Source organism: Hyperolius riggenbachi, chromosome 6 (assembly GCF_040937935.1).
Source record: "Hyperolius riggenbachi isolate aHypRig1 chromosome 6, aHypRig1.pri, whole genome shotgun sequence".
NCBI classification, from domain to species: domain Eukaryota; kingdom Metazoa; phylum Chordata; class Amphibia; order Anura; family Hyperoliidae; genus Hyperolius; species Hyperolius riggenbachi.
Genome location: NC_090651.1, coordinates 249,894,124 through 249,917,528, shown reverse-complemented (window position 1 = coordinate 249,917,528; position 23,405 = coordinate 249,894,124). Strand labels below are relative to the sequence as shown.

Here is a 23,405-nt window from a genome sequence, read left to right as displayed (position 1 = left end):
ACACGCTACACACGCACACAATCTATATGCACAGCCACCTGCTACACACGCACACAATCTATATGCACAGCTACCTGCTACACACGCACACAATCTATATGCACAGCCACACGCTACACACGCACACAATCTATATACACAGCCACACGCTACACACGCACACAATCTATATACACAGCCACCCGCTACACACGCACACAATCTATATACACAGCCACCCGCTACGCACACAATCTATATACACAGCCACCCGCTACGCACACAATCTATATACACAGCCACCCGCTACACACGCACACAATCTATATACACAGCCACCCGCTACGCACACAATCTATATACACAGCCACCCGCTACACACGCACACAATCTATATACACAGCCACACGCTACACACAATCTATATGCACAGCCACCTGCTACACACGCACACAATCTATATGCACAGCCACCTGCTACACACGCACACAATCTATATGCACAGCCACCTGCTACACACGCACACAATCTATATACACAGCCACACGCTACACACGCACACAATCTATATGCACAGCCACCTGCTACACACGCACACAATCTATATGCACAGCCACCTGCTACACACGCACACAATCTATATGCACAGCCACACGCTACACACGCACACAATCTATATACACAGCCACACGCTACACACGCACACAATCTATATACACAGCCACACGCTACACGCACACAATCTATATGCACAGCCACCTGCTACACACACACACAATCTATATGCACAGCCACCTGCTACACACGCACACAATCTATATGCACAGCCACCTGCTACACACGCACACAATCTATATGCACAGCCACCCGCTACACACGCACACAATCTATATACACAGCCACCCGCTACACACGCACACAATCTATATACACAGCCACCCGCTACACACGCACACAATCTATATACACAGCCACCCGCTACACACGCACACAATCTATATACACAGCCACCCGCTACACACGCACACAATCTATATACACAGCCACACGCTACACACGCACACAATCTATATACACAGCCACCCGCCACACACGCACACAATCTATATGCACAGCCACACGCTACACACGCACACAATCTATATACACAGCCACACGCTACACACGCACACAATCTATATACACAGCCACACGCTACACACGCACACAATCTATATGCACAGCCACCCGCTACACACGTACACAATCTATATGCACAGCCACCCGCTACACACGCACACAATCTATATGCACAGCCACCCGCTACACACGCACACAATCTATATGCACAGCCACCTGCTACACACGCACACAATCTATATACACAGCCACCCGCTACACACGCACACAATCTATATGCACAGCCACCCGCTACACACGCACACAATCTATATACACAGCCACACGCTACACACGCACACAATCTATATACACAGCCACCCGCTACACACGCACACAATCTATATACACAGCCACACGCTACACACGCACACAATCTATATGCACAGCCACCTGCTACACACGCACACAATCTATATGCACAGCCACACGCTACACACGCACACAATCTATATACACAGCCACCCGCTACACACGCACACAATCTATATGCACAGCCACCTGCTACACACGCACACAATCTATATACACAGCCACCCGCTACACACGCACACAATCTATATACACAGCCACACGCTACACACGCACACAATCTATATACACAGCCACCCGCTACACACGCACACAATCTATATGCACAGCCACCTGCTACACACGCACACAATCTATATACACAGCCACCCGCTACACACGCAACACAATCTATATACACAGCCACCTGCTACACACGCACACAATCTATATGCACAGTCACCCGCTACACACACACACAATCTACATACACAGCCACACGCTACACACGCACACAATCTATATGCACAGCCACCTGCTACACACGCACACAATCTATATACACAGCCACACGCTACACACGCACACAATCTATATGCACAGCCACCTGCTACACACGCACACAATCTATATGCACAGCCACCTGCTACACACGCACACAATCTATATACACAGCCACCCGCTACGCACGCACACAATCTATATGCACAGCCACCCGCTACACACGCACACCCTACATATACACACACACTTGTCCTAACTTCATTTTAGAAATTTTAGCTGTTAAAAGATTTCATTAACTTCTTCACTTTTACCACAAGAAGTTTGAAGACTCGTTACATAATTAAGATCTGGAGCCCTCACTTTACAATCCCTTTGCTCCATTATGCCAGCAGAGAGTACCTTTATTGCAAAAGCAGTCAAATGTAGATGAAAATACTTTGAAAAAGCATCTGCAGATATGCAATATCGAGGATGGGAAATGCAGCCTATTACGCAGTAAATAAAGCCTAACTGGCCAAAACACAGAGGAGTGAATACTTTCTAGCAGCGGCAGACAGGACATTTGAAAAAGACACAGACGTTCCTAGCAGCCCTCAAGGGGATTACCTCCGCCACCTCGGACTACTGCTGTATACATCCTGCAAGCTTGGCAGGGCGGGGAGGGGGCTGATAAGGAAGCATTGGCGCTGGAGGTTGAAGAGAAGTATGCCTCCAGGTCCTAGTGCCCGCCGCTGCACCACCAGACAACAGCCTGCTCGCAAACAGTTTGTTCCCAACTCCTCCGCCTGTTTGTTAATGCATGTGGGCAGTCAGGGCGACAGGAGCGCCCCCTGGAAGCCGGCGCCCTGAGCGACCGCTCCGGTCGCTCAGGTCAAAGGCCGGCCCTGGCTGTCCCCTAAAGTCAAGGTCCCCTCAGTGCCCCCTGCAAAGTGTATACATCACCTCTCCGCGGCCTCTGCTTGTCCCCTGCTGGCTTCCGGGATTCCTCCTCTCCATAAACCCACATCCCACGTGGTTTCCTAGTAAGGGCGCACATGTGTGACGTCACATGCGTGCCTTTACTAGGAAAGCACGTGTGACGTGCGTGTATGGACAAGGAGAATGCGCCCAAAACAGCAGAGGGACAAGCGGAGGCAGCGAACAGGTAATGTATACACTTTACTCGGGGAACGGGGGGACATCTTTTTATACGACATTGACATTAGGGGCGACAGCGTTGCGGGTTTCGTCGTTTTCGCTGATCATCGGGAAATTGTATGCCGTTACCAATGCGCACCTCATCAAGCAACATCTTGAAGCATGCGCGATAAAAAATGCGACCAATTTTCGTCCCAAAATTGGTCGCATTGTCGGTTGGGCATGCTCTTGGCGGCACCGATTTTCATCCAATTTGATAATAATCGAACTGGATGGTCAATTAACTGCCAAGTTGCCTTATGTTTTGCCACCTTTAGTCCCTAGATTGGAAAAAAACTGAACACTTAACCAGTTCACCCCCAAGGGTTTTTACTCTAATGGACCAGAGCAATTTTCACGTGTCAGTGCTCCTCCCTTTTATTCCCTAATAACTTTATTACTACTTATCACAAGAAAATGATCTATACCTCGTTTTTTTCACCACCAATTAGGCTTTCTGTGGGTAGTACATTTTGCTAAGAATTTTTTTTATTCTAAATGCGTTTTAATGGGGAAAAAAAACAAAAAAATGAAAAAAATCATTATTTCTCAGTTTTCAGCAATTATAGTTTTAAAATTAAACATTCTCCTGTGGATAAAACAAACACATTTTATTTGCCCAGTTGTCCCGTTTATCAAACCGTTTAAATTATGTCCCTATCACAATGTATGGCGACAATATATTATTTTGAAATATAGGTGTTATTTTTCTGTTGTTGTTTTTTTGCCCCTATATAATAAATTAAAATCATTTTCCCCCATAAAATATAGATTAAGAAAGCTGAGTCCCTAAGGAAACTATTTAGATATTTATTTTAAGCTGATTTTTTTTTTACAAGTGCTTTTTTTTTTGGGGGGGGGGGGGGGAGGGTTGTAAGTGTAATTTTATTAATTTTATTAATAGTGTGTATGTACTTGCATATGTATGTGCTTTGTATGTGTAATATACTTTTTGGCCACAAGATGGCGCTAGTGAACACTCTCCTGAATAGGAAGTGATCACTTTTTTTTTTTTTACTCTTTATTAAACTTTAACAGTTTCCTGTTTTATGAATGGACGCGGCCGCTGTTCGCGTTCGCTTCCATTCACTCCAGGCAGTGCGATTGGGTAGAGGACCTCTCTGTCCTCTTCCCCAATCACCCAGCACGGGAACACGACGGAAACGGCGGCGGTAGCGGCGCGCACACGTGCGGAGCGGCGGCGGCGGGAACGCGCAACGTATTAAAATGTCATGTTGGCATTAACAGGCAAAAGCATGACGTTTTAATACGCTAGGTTGCCGGTAAATGGTTAAAAAAAAAAAACTTGACTTGATCTCTTTTGACTGTAGCCAAGGTAACATGTTTCTGTAGTATGTTAGCCCCCAAAAATTATGTAGGTAGAAAAAACTAGTGTAAAACAGTGTGAGCTTTCAAGGATAAGTCCCCTTCTTTGGGCATATTTCAGATTAGATCAATTCAAGAGGTGTTCTTTCACAGTAGCAGTTAACAGCAGTATAATTCGGGATTCGAAATGAGTGGGTTGGTACCCATACCCCGCTTTTACATTCAAGTTGGTGGAAGCTGCCTGGTAGACTTCAGAGGTGGGGTTTCTAATATACAGATGATTGATGTGGTGGCAGATTGACAGTTGCATGGCCACCTTAAAGAGGAACTTTAACCCAGGATTGAACTTCATACCAATCAGTAGCCGATATCCCCTTACCCAAGAGAAATCTTTACCTTTCCTCGAATAGATCATTGGGCCTGATTCACAAAGCGGTGCAAACTTTTTCGCGGACTTTTGCGCGCGCAATTTGCCACGATTCGTGTGATTTGTCGCAAATCGCGGCAAATTGCGCGCGCAAAAGTCAGCGATCGCGCGAATCGCGGCAAATTGCGCGCGCAAAAGTCCGCGAAAAAGTTTGCACCGCTTTGTGAATCAGGCCCATTGTGGTGAAACTCCTCTCACAGTGGTGATGTCAGGGCCATGAATGAAGCACAAGGAGGAACAGGGGCACAGAAGGAGACACAGGAGGACACAAGAAGGCACTAAGGTGGACAGAAAGCAGTGGGGAAAAGAAGAAGACACAAATGGGGACAGACAGAGGTATGGGGAAACAGACTACAGGAGCGCAGGGAGAATGAAGGAGGCACAAAGAAACAGACAGAGGCACAAAGGGGGGCAGAGAGATACACAGGGGAGGGGGGGGGCAGGGTGGCATAGGGGGACAGAAGGAGGCACAAAGGGGAACATAAGGAGGCACAGGATGACAGAACGATGAACAGGAAGGGGGGGAGGAGTGGTGGCATAGAGGGACACAGTGGAAGCTGCCTGCAACTTACACTATCCGGACCTTGTGATGTCTGCTCTCCAGGGTCTGGCAATGCTGCTGCTTTTCAGGACACTGAATTTCCCCCTGCTGCACAGAAGCAGCAGAAAAAGGGAAGTGGAAGGTGGGGCTTAATTTTGGGTGGTGCTTAATCCAGGGGCATGGTACCCCTTGGACTAATAGTAATAGCACTCCAGGGAATAGCCTGGAATGCCTTTGCCTAAAAATGGCCCTGGTGAAGTAGATTTCCAGTTCAAGGGAATTAGAGAGTGGGAGGAATTAATTACATGGATCAAAATGATTTCTTATAGGGATTTGAAAGAACCCTTGGCTAGATGCTGCAAGAATGTCTCATGTGAAAACCGAACTTGGCAACTTGAGATATTTCAGCCATCTGAGTTGGACTTGCCTCCAAAATGGTTGTAGAACAGGGCAGGACCAGAAGATGTGGAGAGTGGATCCCTCCTGACTACCACATCTCCAGCAACAACTTTGCAAAATTAAAGGACTATACACATCTTCATGAATAAAATATGAATTATGGTAAGGTGATGAGCAACAAGAGATGTTTATTTAGACACCACTCTACTGCTACATACATGGCACCCCTTTTGAGTAGGCCATAAAAGCTGGATGTAGGGAGTACCCTGACTACTAGACTAGGTTTTCATTTCTTGCTCCTCATTGTTGAGATAGCCTCTTTCTTTCTGTTTCATTGCTCTTAGTTATTGAGAGTGGGAAGGGAGGGAAATATAAATATGACTCTAACAGACATAAAATATGTTTAGTTTTAGAGTAGGAAGAGAGAGTCATTTGGTTCAGTTTGTCATTCATTGGTGTAGGGTGCGTGGTTTCTGTAACTGAGTTTTGAGAGGTGTCAGGTGATAATCCAGAATGGAACCAAACAGAAGGTATTAAAGTTATTGTGTAGGTTCTGGTGTTGAAATCATGAGGGTTATACACATACAATCAGAAACTGTCATCCATAGGAATAGGTTGCTCGACAGTGTGCTATGGAGAGAGGAGGAGGGATGATAGTACGGGGCACAATGGAATGGTTGGTGTTTATGTTGGGAGAGAGAGACATTTACCGGTATATTGGGGGAAGGATAAGGTTTGAGCTATGGGAAAGGTTAGGGTTAGGAAGGAGAATAAATGTTGGGGTTAAGCAGTCAAAGAAGCAGATCACTGAAACACTGCTGAAAACACATTTGCCCTATGTTCTATAATGTTCTATGTTCTATCAGGTTTATCTTCTTCTTTAAGAGACATCTTCGGAGAAGTGTGTGTGTGTGTGTGTGTGTGTGTGTGTGTGTGTATACAGTACAGACCAATGGTTTGGACACACCTTCTCATTCAAAGAGTTTTCTTTATTTTCATGACTATGAACATTGTACATTCACATTGAAGGCATCCAAACTATGAATTAACACAAAAACTTTGGAACAACTGAAAATATGTCATATTCTAGGTTCTTCAAAGTAGCCACCTTTTGCTTTGATTACTGCTTTGCACACTCTTGGCATCCTTTTGATGAGCTTCAAGGTAGTCACCTGAAATGGTTTTCACTTCACATGTGTGCCCTGTCAGGATTAAGAACTGACATTTCTTGCCTTATAAATGGGGTTGGGACCATCAGTTGTGGTGTGGAGAAGTCAGGTGGATACACAGCTGATAGTCCTACTGAAGAGACTTCGCACAAAGACACGGTGGTTGTATATATATATATATTTCCCCTTCTTACATTTTTCACATTGCGTAGCAGAGTACAGATGGTTGTTATGGGATCAGTGAAAAATGGCGCACAGTGCCTATGCATAAGAATGGCGCCGCATTAAAAAGATACGCTTATCGCTATTTATCGTTAGTACTACATAATAATGGCGCGCAGGGAAAAAAGAAGAAAAACGGCACACACTGACGTTATTTATCAATAGTGGCACACACTAACGTTATTTATCAATAGTGGCACACACTAACGTTATTTATCAATAGTGGCACACACTAACGTTATTTATCAATAGCGCCCAACATAAGCCAAACTGCAGACCTTATTTAACTGCAAAACGGTGAATGTATTTAATGTAACACTGTCAGGGTTAGGCACCACTGGGGGGGGGGGGATGTCTTAGGGTTAGGCACCACCAGGGGGGTCTTAGGGTTAGGCACTACCAAGGGGGTGGTTAGGGTTAGGCACCACCGGGGGGGGGGTTTAGGGATTAGGGATAGGTACAGAGAGGGTCCTGTGTGTTAACGCTAAATAACGATAAGGCTTTAACGCTAAATAACGATAAGGCTTTAACGTTAAATAGCGATAAGCGGCAAACGAATTAGCGGCAACACTGTGCGCCATTATTCACAGGCGCCATTTTCAGATGGATGCGGTTGTTATGAAATGCAGGGGAATCTCTACAATAGGAACCCAGGGGAACTACACAATAAGAATTTCCCCTCCCCCCAGAGCCTAGTGATGGCCAGGAATATAGTAATATAGGGTTTTCTGTCATGAGTGCACACGTTTCTGTGCATGCATACTGTCACTATTTTCTCATGATTGCTCTTATTTAGTAATCAGGGATTTATGTATGTATAGTAAATCTCACCCAGAGTAATAAATATAAGTCAGATTTGATGGATCACATATATTTGCCAGTAATTTCCAGTCCTGGAAAATCTTAATAAACCAGGTCCTGTATATAATCTATTATGAACACGTTGTATACAGCACAGGAGATTTGGGCGCAGCCGGCGCCACCATAGACCGTAATAGGAATTACAGCTATAACGGTGCAGAGGGAGTAACTTCAGCGACGTCAGAAGACGGAGCTGCGGTTACTTTTAAAACACTGTAGCTGGCAGCCGAATTATATCATTCCCCACCATCCACATGGACCTGGAGGCGGAATAGTAATTAACACTGCCGGGACTTGTGCAGGAGCAGGGTAAGCCGTATATCATCTGTATCCTGCACCCAAGTCTCCCGGCGGCGATTTCACTCGCACTCATGTATTATGCCCTTTACTGCTTTCAATGCGCTATTATTATCATTATTATTTCTGCTACATAACATGTAGTACTTCACAGAACAATGTAAACAATTTACATTAGAAAATGAATGGGGAAGGGGGGGGGGGGGGGGTTATAGGGATGGTGGCTTGTGTCAGGGTCAAAACTATTATCTGGCCAAAGGGCCTCATTGGTCCTTAATTCGGCTTTGATTAAGGTATATTATGTATTTTAGACATTCATATAGGCAGGGCTAAATGTTTGGGAATTCATGAATTGGAGGCACCCTGTTCTGAAAAGTGTCAGTTAAATCCAGAAGAATCCCTAAAGGTGGCCACACACCATACAATTTTTTAAATATCTGTTCAATTTAAGAATTGCAATCAATTTTTCTGACTGATTGTAACATTTCAAAAATATGACCAATGTACCACACACCTATGTTCAATTTTTTCCTCAATTATGATAAAACTGATTGGAAACTCAGAGAAAATTGCTAGGGTGTGTACTGTATATTAATAAATTAACAATCCAACACACACCATACAATCTTTAGTAGAAATTGAAGATAAATATTTGGCATTCCGGATCGATTTGAATCGATAAAAACGGGAAATCCGATCGGATTTTTCAGTCGAATGAAAAAAAAAACTTTCGATTTTTTCGAGAGATACGATCGTTTTTATCGAATTACTGTAAAATTGGATCATTTTATTGTATCGTGTGTGGCCACCTTAACTGTCTACTAAAACTCAAAAACCCACAGTAATTTTGCTTAGTTTGACAGCACGTTAAATTTACCTCATCCAATTAGTCCCACACCACAGTTGCAGAGTTTTTAGGTGATCTCTTGATAAAGTCATGTTGGTCACGTGACTGTCTTAAATAGCATAACTGAAGTGATAATACAGGAGAATAAGGTGTTAACTTATCAACTGTAGATTTCAAATACCAAACTACCCTTCCAAACTCTAAAGGGGATGGGATATCACTGCACTTGTAATGGGGGGCACTGGTGTACATTATTAAGGACGCTTCCATGTCAAATATTGCTGGACATGAACTGGATAAATACAAAAAGGCTTCATGAGGAACTTCAAATTTACAGAGAGTACATGTAAAGGCCAGAAAATGTAATGGATTGTACTTTTACAGGAAGAGAAGAAAGTGGGTAAACATTAAAAGAGAGAGATGGAAAGGGATGAAGTGTTGACTGTGTTCATCCAGTAAATGAGAGGGAAGCTGTGCCTATGTAAAATAAATAAATTTACATTATAACCATGCTCACTTTTGAACCACCCCCCACCCCCAAACAGCATTTCCTGTGGTGCCATTTCACACTCTGTGATTTCAGTAAGAAATATGTAATTTGCGCAACAATTCTTTGCCTTTGCTCCATAAAAACATAGAATTTAGGCCTGGTAATCCTGGCCAGCAGGCATCTCAACGAAACTACTTGCATAACATCAAAACTCCACAGAAGCATATGGCAAGATGTCATACATATTTATAGGTGTTTCTTTTTGCAGAATCCTGTAGAATCTAAAGGATGATGACTATGCAGCAATAAAAACAATAGTTATTGAAAAGATATCAGCATAAAGTAAAGCACTAAGGGCATGTGTAAATCATCGGGCACATGGCTATCATCAGTCTCTTTCCAGAGACTAGCTTCAGATGTATTTTCCCTTCTCCCCAGTGCGTTCCTCATTGACTGAAGACAGTGTTTATGATCTCTCCGCTCCCTATTGTCTGCAGTCAGCAAGCTGCAGTTATCCTGTCATTTCACTATTTACATTTGCATTAGAATGCAGTTTGAACAGTTCTGCACCCACATAGATACTCTACTTTCCAACAAAACACATTCTTGCAGGGAAAAATCTCCTCCAGAATAATTTCATTATGATCTCTCTGAAGACATCTTCTGTGCAGTTGCTGTGGACACTGTAACAGATACAATATCCTTATCATTTGTTCTGTATAATAGTCAATATCAGTGGATGTGCGATAAGCATCTCCTAGTTTGGCTGTTTTCAGATCTACTGCTCTGGTGAAGAGGATCAGCCAAACAGTGCTTAAAGCAGAACTTAAGTCACATCCAATAAGCAGCTTATTATATAACAAACGTCATGGTCGTAAGTTCGTAACTAGTCCTGCCATTTAAAACTACACTTTATAATTCTTATAAGTGTGGGCAAGCATACCGGTTCTCCATGCTTGTGGATCTCCCGGTCTCCCTCTGGTAGGCTAGCTCAATAGGCTTTTGTTGTGGTCCAGCAGGAGAATCGCTGATGATTATCTGCGGCATACTATTGTTTCCAGATGGTATCTCTGCACAGTTATTGCTTAAACTCTGCTTTCCCCTTGGCTCTGTAGTACATGTCTAATGAAGATTTCTAGCAATATTTTCTGTAGCAAAACTTTTTTATATATACTGTATATAAATAAGACTGACTGCATTGGGGAGTAATTTGAATTGGAAAGCATATTTCCACTTTTATAGTACATGCAGATGGTTGTTCTTCTAACTACAGTAATCCTCCACTTGTTATCCCCTATCACTAGAACAGGATGTTGGTGGGCTCGGATCCCACTCGCAACTGTGTGCATATAAAATCATGCCTGGCACCAGATGTAGCTGTTATTAAATTTATCGTTTAGTAAAATGAAATGGGTGGCAGGAAATGCCCCCTAAATATTGTTTATAATACAGATATTGTACTATTCCCCACCGTAACCTCTATTTTAGCGTCTAGTAAAATGGGCACCAGGAAAAGTGATAAAATATTGGTACATTTACCAATATTCTACTACTGCATTCATGTAGTAGTATTCACCAATATTTAACTATGACCTAACCTCTCCCTACTGTCACACAGAACCCTCCCCTGGTGGTGCCCAACATTAAATCCACCCCCCACCGGTGGTGCCTAACCTTATCCCCCTGGTGGGCAACTAACGTTAATCCCCCCTGCCTCTCCCCATGGACGACTAACCTTAACCCTTTATCCTAATACCGTTTGAACGTGATGAAAACAAAGGTTGTATGAAAGGAAGCAGGAAAAAAGGGCTCTGGCAGCTAGTGGACACCCTATAATGGGCGCCGCTATAGACTCTAATGCAATTATTGTTAATACGGCAAAAAAAGCTGAAAAAAAGGGCGCCGATAAATATCATTAACAACATTAGAACATTATAGTTTTTGAAGTATGTTATCATTTTAGAAGCTTGCAACATTGTAGTCTTTGTCATATTATTTTCTTTGTACGTACAGATTTTACGTTCTTAAAGATATTATTGTTTCTCTGTGTAAAAGGGTGTTTCTGCAGGGGGAGTTGTTAGGGTTAAGCAACACCAGGGGGGTGGTTAGGGCTAGGCACCATCAGGGGGTGGTTAGGGTTAGGCTCCACCAGGGGGGTGGTTAGGGTTAGGCACCACAAGAGGAGTGGTTAGGTTTAGGCACCACCAGTTGGGTTAAGCTGTATTGTTGAATTACGTTACGATTTTTAATGTTATTATATTTTCATTACCAACTCCCGTCTGTTTTAAAACCGTATTTATCGTTAACCAATTTCATTACCGATGTTTATCGCTATTGAGATTGTGTTATCCACCAGTGCCATTTTTGTTATCCAGCTGGGCCCTCTTTTCCTGGCGCCCTTTTTTCATGCCCGCATATGAAATATACCATATCTAGCAAAGACACTAATGTCTGTATATTTGTTTGTGCTATATAGATAAGCATATTGTCGTTTTGTGTTAACTTAGTTCAAAATCAAAAAAGTTGACTGTTGTGGAGTCAAAACGTAAAATTTAAAGAGTACCAGAGCTGACAAAAGCAAAAAGATTTATACATACCTGGGGCTTCCTCCAGCCCCATATACTCAGATCGCTCCCACGCCGCCGTCCTCCGTTGCCCGCAGCTTCGGTACCGGGTCCCCGCACTTCAGTCAGTCGGGGCCAGTCTACGCCAGAGAAGTGCGCCCTCTACTTATCTCTCCAGCGGCTGCTAAAGAGATATGCAAAGAGCCCACTTCTCTTACGTCAGACTGGCTCTGACTAACGGAAGTATATGGACCCGGTTCCCGGAGCTGCAGACAGTGGAGGACGCCGGTGTGGGAGCGATTTTAGTGGATGGGGCTGGAGGAAGCCCCATGTATATATAAATCTTTTTGCTTTTGTCAGCTCTGAATCCTTTAAAATAACTTTGAGAAGTATAGGTCAACCTTTTAAAAATGATTATTTGTAACATAAGGTCATAATGCACATGAATTATTAATAACTGGTTATTGAAAACCATATTGTTTGAAAATGAAGGCTAATGATAATAAGTGATATTGTTTGTTTATATCAATGCAGTGCCCATATTAAAAGTGATATAGTTGTTTTATATTTATTTTTTATACAGTTAGTGCCCATAGAGACCAGGTTTGCATTGATGTGAATGGGGCACCCTTTTTAATAGGCGCCATTATTACATGATACCCTCGCAACTGGTCCGTTTGACATAGAGCGGAGCAGACAGTTTTGTGTCCACTCCCTTTTCTCATCATGTCCGCTCCCGAGCTGGATGGGTTAGCACCATAGGTGGCTATGGGGAAAGCATTCACTCCTGAAAGTGGTCTGAAACTCCGCCATAACATTCAGTAAAAATGTGTTTTCCTACATTATATTACTCATACATTATCATATTTGCTTTTGTGCATTAGTAATATTGTCTGTTCACAAATTACAAGTTTCCAAAGTGTAGTTTATCGTGCCCTAAAAGCTGTCATTACATTTTATTCAAACTGCTTTTTATTATATATTATCATCTTCTAATGAGCTTTTCTGAACTGTGTGTGTATGTGTGAAGCACAGAGAGCTCCTTTTCACCTGTTACACTGGGCCTGATTCACAAAGCAGTGCAAACTGTTAGCACGCTGGTGAAAAGCCCCTTATCACGCCTAAACTCAGTTTAGGCATGATAAGTTTAGGCATGATAAGTTTGGGCGTGATAAGTTTAGGCGTGATAAGTTTAGGCGTGATAAGTTTAGGCATGATAAGTTTAGGCGTGATAAGTTTAGGCGTGATATGTTTAGGCATGATAAGTTTAGGCATGATAAGTTTAGGCATAACTATAGCACCAACTGGGTTAGCTTCACAGTGCACAGCTGATCAAAAGTTTTGCGCTAGCAAAGTCTGGTGCGTGAAACGTTGCATAGAGTTTAATGGCGCTGCTTTGCGCGCGGAACTTTGGGATGTAAACTTATCTAAACTTATCACGCCTAAACTTATCATGCCTAAACTTATCAAGCCTAAACTGAGTTTAGGCATGATAAGGGGCTTTTCACCAGCATGGTGCAATGGTTATCACGCCTAAAGTCTCTAACTGGGTTAGCACCGCTTTGTGAATCGAGCCCACTGAGTTTACACACATTGTAACAACATTGGAATGTAAACAAATATACTGTTATCTCCAGTTTGGATGCGGCTTTGAAGCTGAATAGCATGACAAAGTGCTTTGTTTAACCATTTTAGTGATGTTCTGCAAAAAAAATATTTCTGGGATAGTAGCTTTCAAGCTGTGAGGAATCTTTTAGAGCAAAGTAGAAATGCTAACTTTTAGACTTGAAGAAAACAATGGGCAGGGTCGGGACAGTTATTTAAGTGGAAGCAGACCTCTTTATAACAATGGGATCCTCTTCCTGCATTGCTCGGAGCTACAAAAAAACATACGGAACAGGTACATTTTTGCAGCAAGTGGGAACCAAGCCTTGCCTGGAACAATTGCTCAGTAATAATAGGTTCACAGTTTTATTCACGGAAATCAGGCATGTATTTTACTAGAAATCAAAAATCACACGTAATGTGCACTGCTATGAACCACCTATTGATTAACATCAGGAGTGCAACAATTCACATTTTGCGATGTGGAAAAATGCACATGAATTTTGCTAAGTGTGAACACTTGATGATGGTATTAGGAAGGATCCTGTGTTCTGACTTCACTCTGACTCTAGTGGCTGAAAGTTAGGGTCAGTAACTCAGAAATTGTGGAAGCCTCAAGACCAGGATGAAAGCCAAGTATCTGGGGCAGGAACAATTTCATCACTTTTATAGGAGGTCAGTAATGGCCAGTCCATAATCTGTCTCTCTTTATTTTCTCACTGTAATCAGGAATATATACAATCTGACAAGTACTTTCTTATAGAGATTGCTAAAGGTGGAAACATGCCATCACTACCTTACAGTGAATTACTGCATCCTGCAGATAATTGCTATGAATCTGCAGTCACTATGGTTACCATAAATAATATTACAGATACTACAGATGTGTTACAACATGTGTGACTGGGGACACAGGGCTGACGTCAGAATTCTTAAAAATGTGCACAAGTTACACGTGGATACTAACGTAGAGTAGAGTACTAACTGTATCCCTGTTGGTGGTCCTTGGGGACATAAAATCCTGTGAAGGGGCAAATTTAGGTAAAAAATTAAAGCAAACATAAAAGTCAAGATAAACATACACACGTCATACGTCATACTTACCTCTTGCGTAGTCTGCTCCTGTCCAATGTCAATGACCCCGTCATAGCTTCCAGGTCAGCACTTTGTTAACTAGTAATATCGCTTGAGCCATAGGGAAACATGGACATTGCCATGCACAGTAGTTGTTCTTTCAGTTATAACTGACAACAACTGATATAGTGCAAAAAAAGGTCCAAGGCGTTCAGCTTCCTGAGATCAGTCTGACAACAAGATCTTGTCAAAACTGGAAGCAATCATTGTTAGTAGAGGAAAGTGAACTTCAGAGAGGAACTGAAGGCGAGATAAGCATGTAATATTTATTTGCAGGTACATCCTGTGTTCATTGTAAATAATTTTACTCGGTTCAGGTTCACTTTAAGAGGAAAAGTTTGGTAGCGCACTAGTAAAAAAAAAAAAAAAAAAGCTGAAAGGGCATATATATGTTTAAGTACTGAAGGGGTCTCGCCCTTGTTTGATAGCTTGTTTCTCCTTTAAAGGTGCTTCATGTCCTAAGAGTAAAGCTCTTTACAAATACTGTTCTAAAACCTAATAGCTGCCTTCTTATTACACTCTGCTACCAAACCGTTGCATGCCAATTGCTACCTTTGTCCTCTTGAGGGAGCATCTGCTGAATTCTCTTCTTGATGATAGAGCTCTCTTGGCAGACCCAACTTCACGGGGACTAATGGCCCATACTCACGAGGGACTTTTGTCACCTCAACACGCGGCGCGCGCGTGTTGCGGCGACAGGTCGCCCGTGAGTATGGGCCGTCGCACGCGCGCGCACCCCGAACTGTCGCCCACCGCTCTTGTCGCCATGCGATTGAAAGTTTCAATCGCATGGCAACAGTCGCCGCCGCACCTCCGCCGCAACTGTCGCTAGTCCGCGTGAGTACGCGGACTAGCGACAGCAACCTCCATAGAGGTGAATGAAGCTTCCGGCGGGGGGAGGAGGAACGTCGGCGACAGCTTCCGTCTCGCCGCTGGTCCCTCTTCCGCGTGTGTACGCGGAGGGACCTGGAGAGAAGCTGTCGCCGGCCTGTCGCTAGCACGCTCACGTGTGCTGGCGACAGGCCACTTCTGCAGCCCGTGAGTACGGGCCATTAGGTTTCAAACTAAGGCCCCCTGAAGTTGCAAGGCAAGAGTATTATACACTTTTCTACTATGCTGGCCTACAGGACTTGATTTACTGAGGTCCTACATCCCTTGTCCTGAATAACGTCTAGACAGCCCCTAAGAAGCTCATTTGTACGTTACATTTTTTTTCTGAGCTGAATTTGTACAATTACTTATTTTTTTCAGTCATCTCCAGCTAAGGAAAACCTTGAAGTACAATTTTGACTTTTTAGCAGCCTGTGACCTTCATCGTTGCAAGAAAAAAACAAGAGAACTAAATGTAAATCTTGTTGGCCAATCATTCATGCTCATGGCTTTAGGTGGGTAAAGGAGGAGGCAGAGTAGGAGACAAGCATTGGGTGCCACCATCACTTATAATTTTGCCAAATTCCACCGAAAACCTCTGGATTACAGTAGGTAATTATTGTATTGTGTGTGTGTGTAAGTGTAGCTGCAACCAGTCTAGTAAACAAAGTAGATTAAACCGTTAATTAATTGTGTATAATAATTTCAACAGCACCTCATTTTAAAACAATATCCCACTTTTTTTTATTCTTACATGTAAAGTGTTTACGGCTTGTTTTTACATAATGTTTACTTGCCGTTTCAAAGAGAATAAAGGGTGCTTATGAAAAAAGAGGCTTTCCTTTATCCGAGCTGTACAACAATAACTGCTGCGTTATTGTACGGCTTTTAGAACGCCGTCATACAAATATATTATTTTTATGTATGCGATTTGTAAAGCCATTAAAGCGGCCTTTTTCTTTTTTTTTTTAAATCCTTTGTGTAAACACATTTTTCACAATATCAAAATACATAAATCACTTGAAATAAACCTCCCTTATGGCAGTTTTCAGTGGCAGGGCAACAAACTGATCCTTTTAGGGGGTAAGGAATGTGGCTCTGCCGTTGCGTTTTTATGTGCTAGCACATTGTAATAGGCTTGTATAAATGGGCTATTAGTGATGCTAAAATTGCAGCCTGCTTGTGTGAAAGCTTTGTATTTCTAGCTGGGTGTGAGAATTTATACAACAGAACCTCCTCTCCCTTGGCATGACAGCAGACATTGTATGTGCAGCACGCTTGGTTAACAAGCCCAGATCATAGGGAACAACTTGCATGCAAATGAAAAATTGGCCTATTTGCCACTCAAGATGTCTCTGTTTGATTCCAATACTTTCTGTACAAGAAATATTGTTTTTTCACAAAATTACATTCAGCCGTGGGAGTTTCTTCCCCGTTAATCTCTCTTTTTCCTCTGAGCAGAATTTGTAATTTCTCTTCTTGTGTAGCTCCCTCTTGCCCTCCAAAACATCTTATTAATGATTTTGTGATTGTTTTTGTCTTTTCTTTTTTAAAAACTATATTTCTTCTATTTTATTTTTTAAATATACATGTGTAAGCAGGAACCTTAACCACTTCTGGATCTGCAGTCTCGGGCCCCTTAAGGACCAGAGACTTTTTGATCCAAAAACAGAGCTCACCGACATCACACCGTGTGGACTCGTCACTGCCATTGATCGCACCATTCTCCCATCGCTAAAGCCCACTCACTCTGCTGTTACTATGACAGTAGAGCTCCGTGAGCCAGTCAGGAGTTGATTTCATTTGCTCCTGACCCTGTGATCACTGTGAGCCCGTGTTATTGACTACTTACATGAGTAAGTGAGGGAAGGCTCTGGATTGTATAGAGCCTTCCCATTCCTCCATCTGGCCCAGCTCTCCAGAAGTACTTGTGTCCTCGAGTAGTAGTTAGGACAAGTGCAGTGGCGATTTACCCATCATTGGAACTATTTGGGGACATGAGTAATTCCAAAAAGCTGGTCCACTGAGTAGCTTTACTGGTGGCAAGTGATGGAATGACGGGCCAGACAGAGCAACAAGAAGGCTCTGTACTATCCAGAGCCTTCCCTCTACTCAAGTAGATATCAAACCTATATCAAAGTTAAATGTGCATGCAGATATTCATTTTTACACCCTTGGGACAAGCATGTGACCGGTGGAGTGAGAGCAGTATCAGATGTACACAGTGGTGTAATTAATGAGGGAGCAGACCCTGCGGGCCTCTAGAGAGTCTGGGACCAGAGGAGCTTATCTTCTTACCTGCAGGTCCCCCTCCAAGCTCCTCCAGTAGCCACAATTGCAAAGTGCACATGGATACATTTTTACCAGTTTGGCACTAATTGTGTTTATCTGCCATGGTGTCTGTGATTACCTCCTCCAGTCTGCCTTGCTCTTCTCTGCTTCCTTGGATCCACACAGCCTTGTCCTGCTGCCACTGGCAATGACAAGTGTGAAGAAAGGCTGTGTGGAAAGAAGAAGAAGGAGAGCAAGGTAGAAAGGAGGAGGAGATTGCTGCATCTACTGACAGATAAATGTGACACTGCATAGGCTGAGGATGAACATGGGGTACAGATGTCTTTGGGGGGGGGGGGGGGGTCTGCACTGCTTGGGGAGTCATGGCCATACTGGGAAGAGAAGGGGATGTGGTTATAAGTGGTGGATGGCCCCACTAAAGTGTTGTTGTTGTTGTTGTTTTTTCTTGAAGGGGGGGGGGGTGAGTACTGTTATGCTGATTTGCTGACTTTAATGACTTCTGAGTTACTGACCCGGAGACGAATATGGAGAACAGGTGTTCTGATTCTACAGCGACTATATTGCCTGCATGCTTGTTGCAGGATTGCCAGGAGTGTAGTGTGTTGTTGGAAGATAAGATACAAAATGAAATTAATTAAAAAGAAAGGTATTCACAAACTCATATTGTAAGCTCAGCAACCGTGCTTGTGAAGAAAGCCCATCTTCACTTGAGTGCGTGGTTATTGCTGTAGGTATGTGCAGACACTCTCCAATAATTCAAAAAAAATTGTGAATAGCCAAGCAATTACCACAGACTATTATTATTTAAACACTGAGCATGAGACAATTTTAAAAAAAGTAATGCGCAGTCCCTCTGAACATACAGTATCTGGCTTGTCCTATTCCCCTCCTCGTCCACAAGCAGCTTTATGCTACTGCACAGGCATGGCCACACCCACACAGGCCCAGTACAGCTGTGCTCGTGTGCAAACAGGAGCACATCTGCAAACGTTCAGAGGGTACTGGGCAGTGGTCTAGTGGAGGATTTAATAGGGTTTGCTTTAAGTGTTCTAATAGGCCCTCCTAGCTGTGCATGCTATACCTTCAGACACTTGCCTTGACCCAAGGAAGTGAGCTGGCTGTATACCCACAAAACACATCGTCTTAAGGGAACCAGAAGTGAGAGGGATATGGAGGCTGACATGTTTATTTTCTGTTAAATAATGCACATTGCCTGGCGCTCCTGCTGATCCTCTGCCTCTAATATTTTTTTAAGCCATAGACCCTGAACAAGCATGCAGATCAGTTGTCTATGACAAATCTGACAAGATCAGCTGCATGCTTGTTTCAGGGGTGTGGTTTAGACTCTACTGACCGGAAACATCAGCAGGACTGCCAGGTTACTGGAACTGTTTAAAAGGAAATAAATATGGCAGCTTCCATAGGTCTCACACCTGGGATTCCTTTTAAGGCTCCTAGCTTAAAGAGGACCTCCAGAGTAAATAAGAAAATCCAGTAGCCTGCAAGTAAAAGAAAGTTATATTTACCAGAGAAGCCTTGTCTCGTGATGTCATCCTGCAGTCCCTGCAACAACAACAACAACAACAAATAACATTTGTAAAGCGCTTTTCTTCCATGGGACTTAAAGCGCATAAGCATTGCTCCGACCATCGTGGTACAGAGGAAGAATTTTATAAGTCTGGAAATGCCAGGCTAAACAGGTGGCTTTTCAGTCTGGATTTGAATAGCTCCAGGGATGGTGCTGTCTTTACTGGGTGTGGCAGGGAGTTCCTAAGAGTAGGGGCAGCATGACAGAAGGCTCTATCTCCAGATTTTTTGAGGTGCACTCTGGGAGTGACCAAGTTTATAGAACTTGCTGATCTGAGGTTGTGAGAGGTGTGGTGCAGCTTCAACAGGTCCTTCATGTATCCAGGGCCCAGATTGTGCAGGGATTTGAATGTCAGCAGTCCAATCTTGAAGAGTATTCTCCATTCTACTGGTAGCCAGTGCAGTGAGCGAAGGATCGGTGTAATGTGACAGTGGCGAGGCTGGTTTGTTAGCAATCTGGCAGGAGCATTCTGCACTAATTGCAGGCGACGCAGGTCCTTTTTAGGGAGGCCAGCATAAAGGGCATTGCAGTAGTCCAGCTGTGATGTGATGAAGGCGTGGACTAGGGTTGGAAGATCCTCTGGGGGAATCAGATGTTTAATCTTTGCAATGTTCTTCAGATGAAAGTAGGAAGATTTAACTACAGATGAAATTTGGTTTCTGGAACTGAATTCCCCATCGATTAGTACTCCAAGGCTGTGCACAAGGTTGGAGCTGTTTATGTCTGAATTCCCAATCCTAATTGGTGTTGCTTTAGGATAGAGCTGTTTTGATGGCGAGTGTTGGCTTTGGACAAACAGGACCTCAGTCTTGTCAGCATTCAGTTTCAACCAGTTATCATTCATCCATGCCTGTAGCTCAGCTAAGCAAGAGTTTATTTTTGGGGTAGGGTCTGTTCCACCAGGTTTGAAGGACAGGTATAGCTGTGTGTCATCGGCGTAGCAGTGGTACGTCAGGCCATGACGTAGGATAAGTGTACTGAGTGGCAACATGTAGATTGCAAACAGCAGAGGGGATAGGATTGATCCTTGTGGCACTCCGAATTGTAGAGGTGCAGGTTTGGACATTATAGGACCTAGGGATACTCTCTGTGTTCTGTCAGTCAGGAATGATCTGAACCACTGGAGGACTGATCCACTGATGCCACAGTACTCCTGCAGTCTGTTAAGCAGGATTTCATGGTCAACTGTATCACTCGACTTCCTGGGCCTGGCCCCACCTCCTCTCTCTCCACAGAGAAGAATGCCAAGCTATTTATTACAGTAAATAGCTTGGTGTTTTTCTCTGTGGAGACTGGAGAGAGAGGAGGCAGGGCCAGGTGCTGGAGGTCAGGTGATGCAGGGACTTTGAGGCGGCATATCGGGACAAGGCTTCTGGGGTAAATATAACTTTCTTTTACTTGCAGGCTGCTGGATTTTCTTATTTACTTTGGAGGTCCTCTTTAAGCTACCTTACTTTCCTTTGGAGTTCTAGGGATACATACCTCATGTTCCTTTTTTTAATCATTACTGCATAATCATACCAAATTTTTGACATAAGAAAGAGAGACACTTAAGTCATGCCCTTGCCACACCCCTAATAACCCACACACCCAGCACACCCCTAGTCATGCATGCTCTAAATATTTCATAAGAAAAATATATTGTTTTATAATTCATACCACAATTGTCCTTTCTATCATCATTAGTTTTCCATCATATTAACATTTCAAAATAAGAAATACATCAATTAAATACATTTTTCAGTGGAAAAATCCATATTTTTACACAGATCTGTACATCAGTCCTGAAAGAGGGACAAATGAGGAAGAAAGAGGGACAGAGGGATTTGGTTCCCAAAGAGGGACTGTCCCTCTGAAAGAGGGACAATTGGGAGCTATGCATAATATGTGATTGCTTTTGCTGGCAGTGCCACTTTTTCTTTCTCCTGTTCCAAGTGAATCCGTCATAGGATTTGCATATGAAAAGCAGAGTTTCTCTTGTACAAGTTTCTGCTGTCCTTCCAAGGTTATGAGTGATGATTTCTCGTACAGAGAAATTCTTGGTTACTGCTTATTCCTAAATGCAGTCTGGGTAATGCAGAGCTAATTTCACTAAGCACTGAAGCAATTTATCTCGCTCACACCAATTTGCTTACTTTTACAATTGTTAATTGCTATAGTAAACAATATCCTCTACTTCTGGATAGCACATCGGCTGCAATTAATAAACACAGTGGTCTTCCAGCTCCCAAAAAAATAAACAACAAAAAAAAAACCTTAAAAAGAGGATGAAGAAGACTCTTCCCGCATTAAAACGACATTTTCAGGAATAGAAACCGTGAAGAATTGTACTGTCATTAGTGCCCATTAATCTGTTTAAATGAAAAGAACTGGTGTGATTTTATTTAATTTGGTATGTCGGAAATACACTTCATCATCTGACGCCAACTTGTCTGCTCCTTAATGGCTGTACATCATGTTTTGGAGAGAAACTACTGTAGAGATGAGTGGAAAAGGGAGAAATGGAAGCTTAAAAGGGATGTATTGTCAGCTGTGAGAAATGGATCGAAAGTAAAAAAAAAAGTTTAAAAAGTCGTGCCACCGCAGCAGCCTATTTTATTGTTGTTTCAAGCTGGTTGCAAAGTACCCCCTCCTGTTTGTTTCACCCGAAAGCATTCTTGGTCAATGCTATTTCCTAACTGAGCTGATCTAGAGCCGGAGTTCCCAAAGTTTCATGGTTCATGGACCACTTAATACAAAGAAGACCATTTATGCCATCATCTGCTTCCTATCCAAGAAACTGGCTCATGGAAGTTGTTGTAAACACAGAGGACCTGATTTACTAAGCTATTGATTTTACTGAGCTACACATATTGTGCCCACCACTGGCTCTATTCAGGGCTTTTTTCCACTATGAAATGCGATAAAACTATTTTCCACTAATGCGATTGCGATTGAACTGCTATACCCAGTACAGGAGTTCAATTGCTTCCAAAATGCAACAGGACAACGATTGTGCTAAGGACAAAATTGCAGCGTAATAGAATCACACTAATAGAAATGGCCGCTGCGGTTTCTATTTGTTTTACTGTACGATGTGTTTTGTGATCCATTAGCAAACGGAATCAGATAGCAAAATGCAGGGTAGTGGAAAAGAGCCCTCAATTGCCATTGCGCATACATGTCTTCTTATTCATCAATGGGTTTTGAACTGCCTGACTGGCTGTATGCACCATTGGTGAAATAAATGTGCTTCCTGGTAACCACTTTACATGTTTATGCATGTGTCCATGCGTAATGTGTGAGACATTAGGTGGCCCCACACTATACGATAAAACAATGTGATTTAACAGCTATGTTGTACAGAAAAGTCTTTACAGAAAAGTTTTTAGTTTTTTCAACAAGATATTTCTATTGAAGCAGTAGTGCAACAGAGTACAGATTCAAGTCAAACAGCAAGTAAATAGTCAGCAGTTGTTTCAGTAGTTCAGAGCACGGAGCAAGGCTCAGAAAGTTTGTAAGAGTGGTTAGAAGGTGGCGGATAATACTAAACACACATAAAAAATAGATTAGACATTCATACCCAATTACATAAGCAAAAATCAGAAAATCCAAAGTTTTTTTAAGTAATAGTTTTTTATTATTAATAAGTTAATTATTAAAGTATCTATCAAAAGTTTGCTGTA

General features: G+C 42.8%; 1 protein-coding gene across 3 annotated transcripts in view; it reads left to right on the top strand.

Annotated features, from left to right (window-relative positions):
- The window catches only part of MORN1 (MORN repeat containing 1), a 565,248-nt gene that overhangs the window by 390,329 nt on the left and 151,514 nt on the right, over positions 1-23,405 (top strand). The window contains exon 13 of one of the 3 annotated variants that reach the window (XM_068240671.1): positions 16,242-16,398. The exons of the other annotated variants lie outside the window; for them this stretch is intronic. Within the exon in view, the coding sequence (XP_068096772.1) occupies positions 16,242-16,383 (142 nt within the window). The 3' untranslated portion in view covers positions 16,384-16,398. Of the gene's footprint in view, positions 1-16,241; positions 16,399-23,405 lie in introns of those variants that run through there. 3 annotated transcript variants of the gene reach the window in all.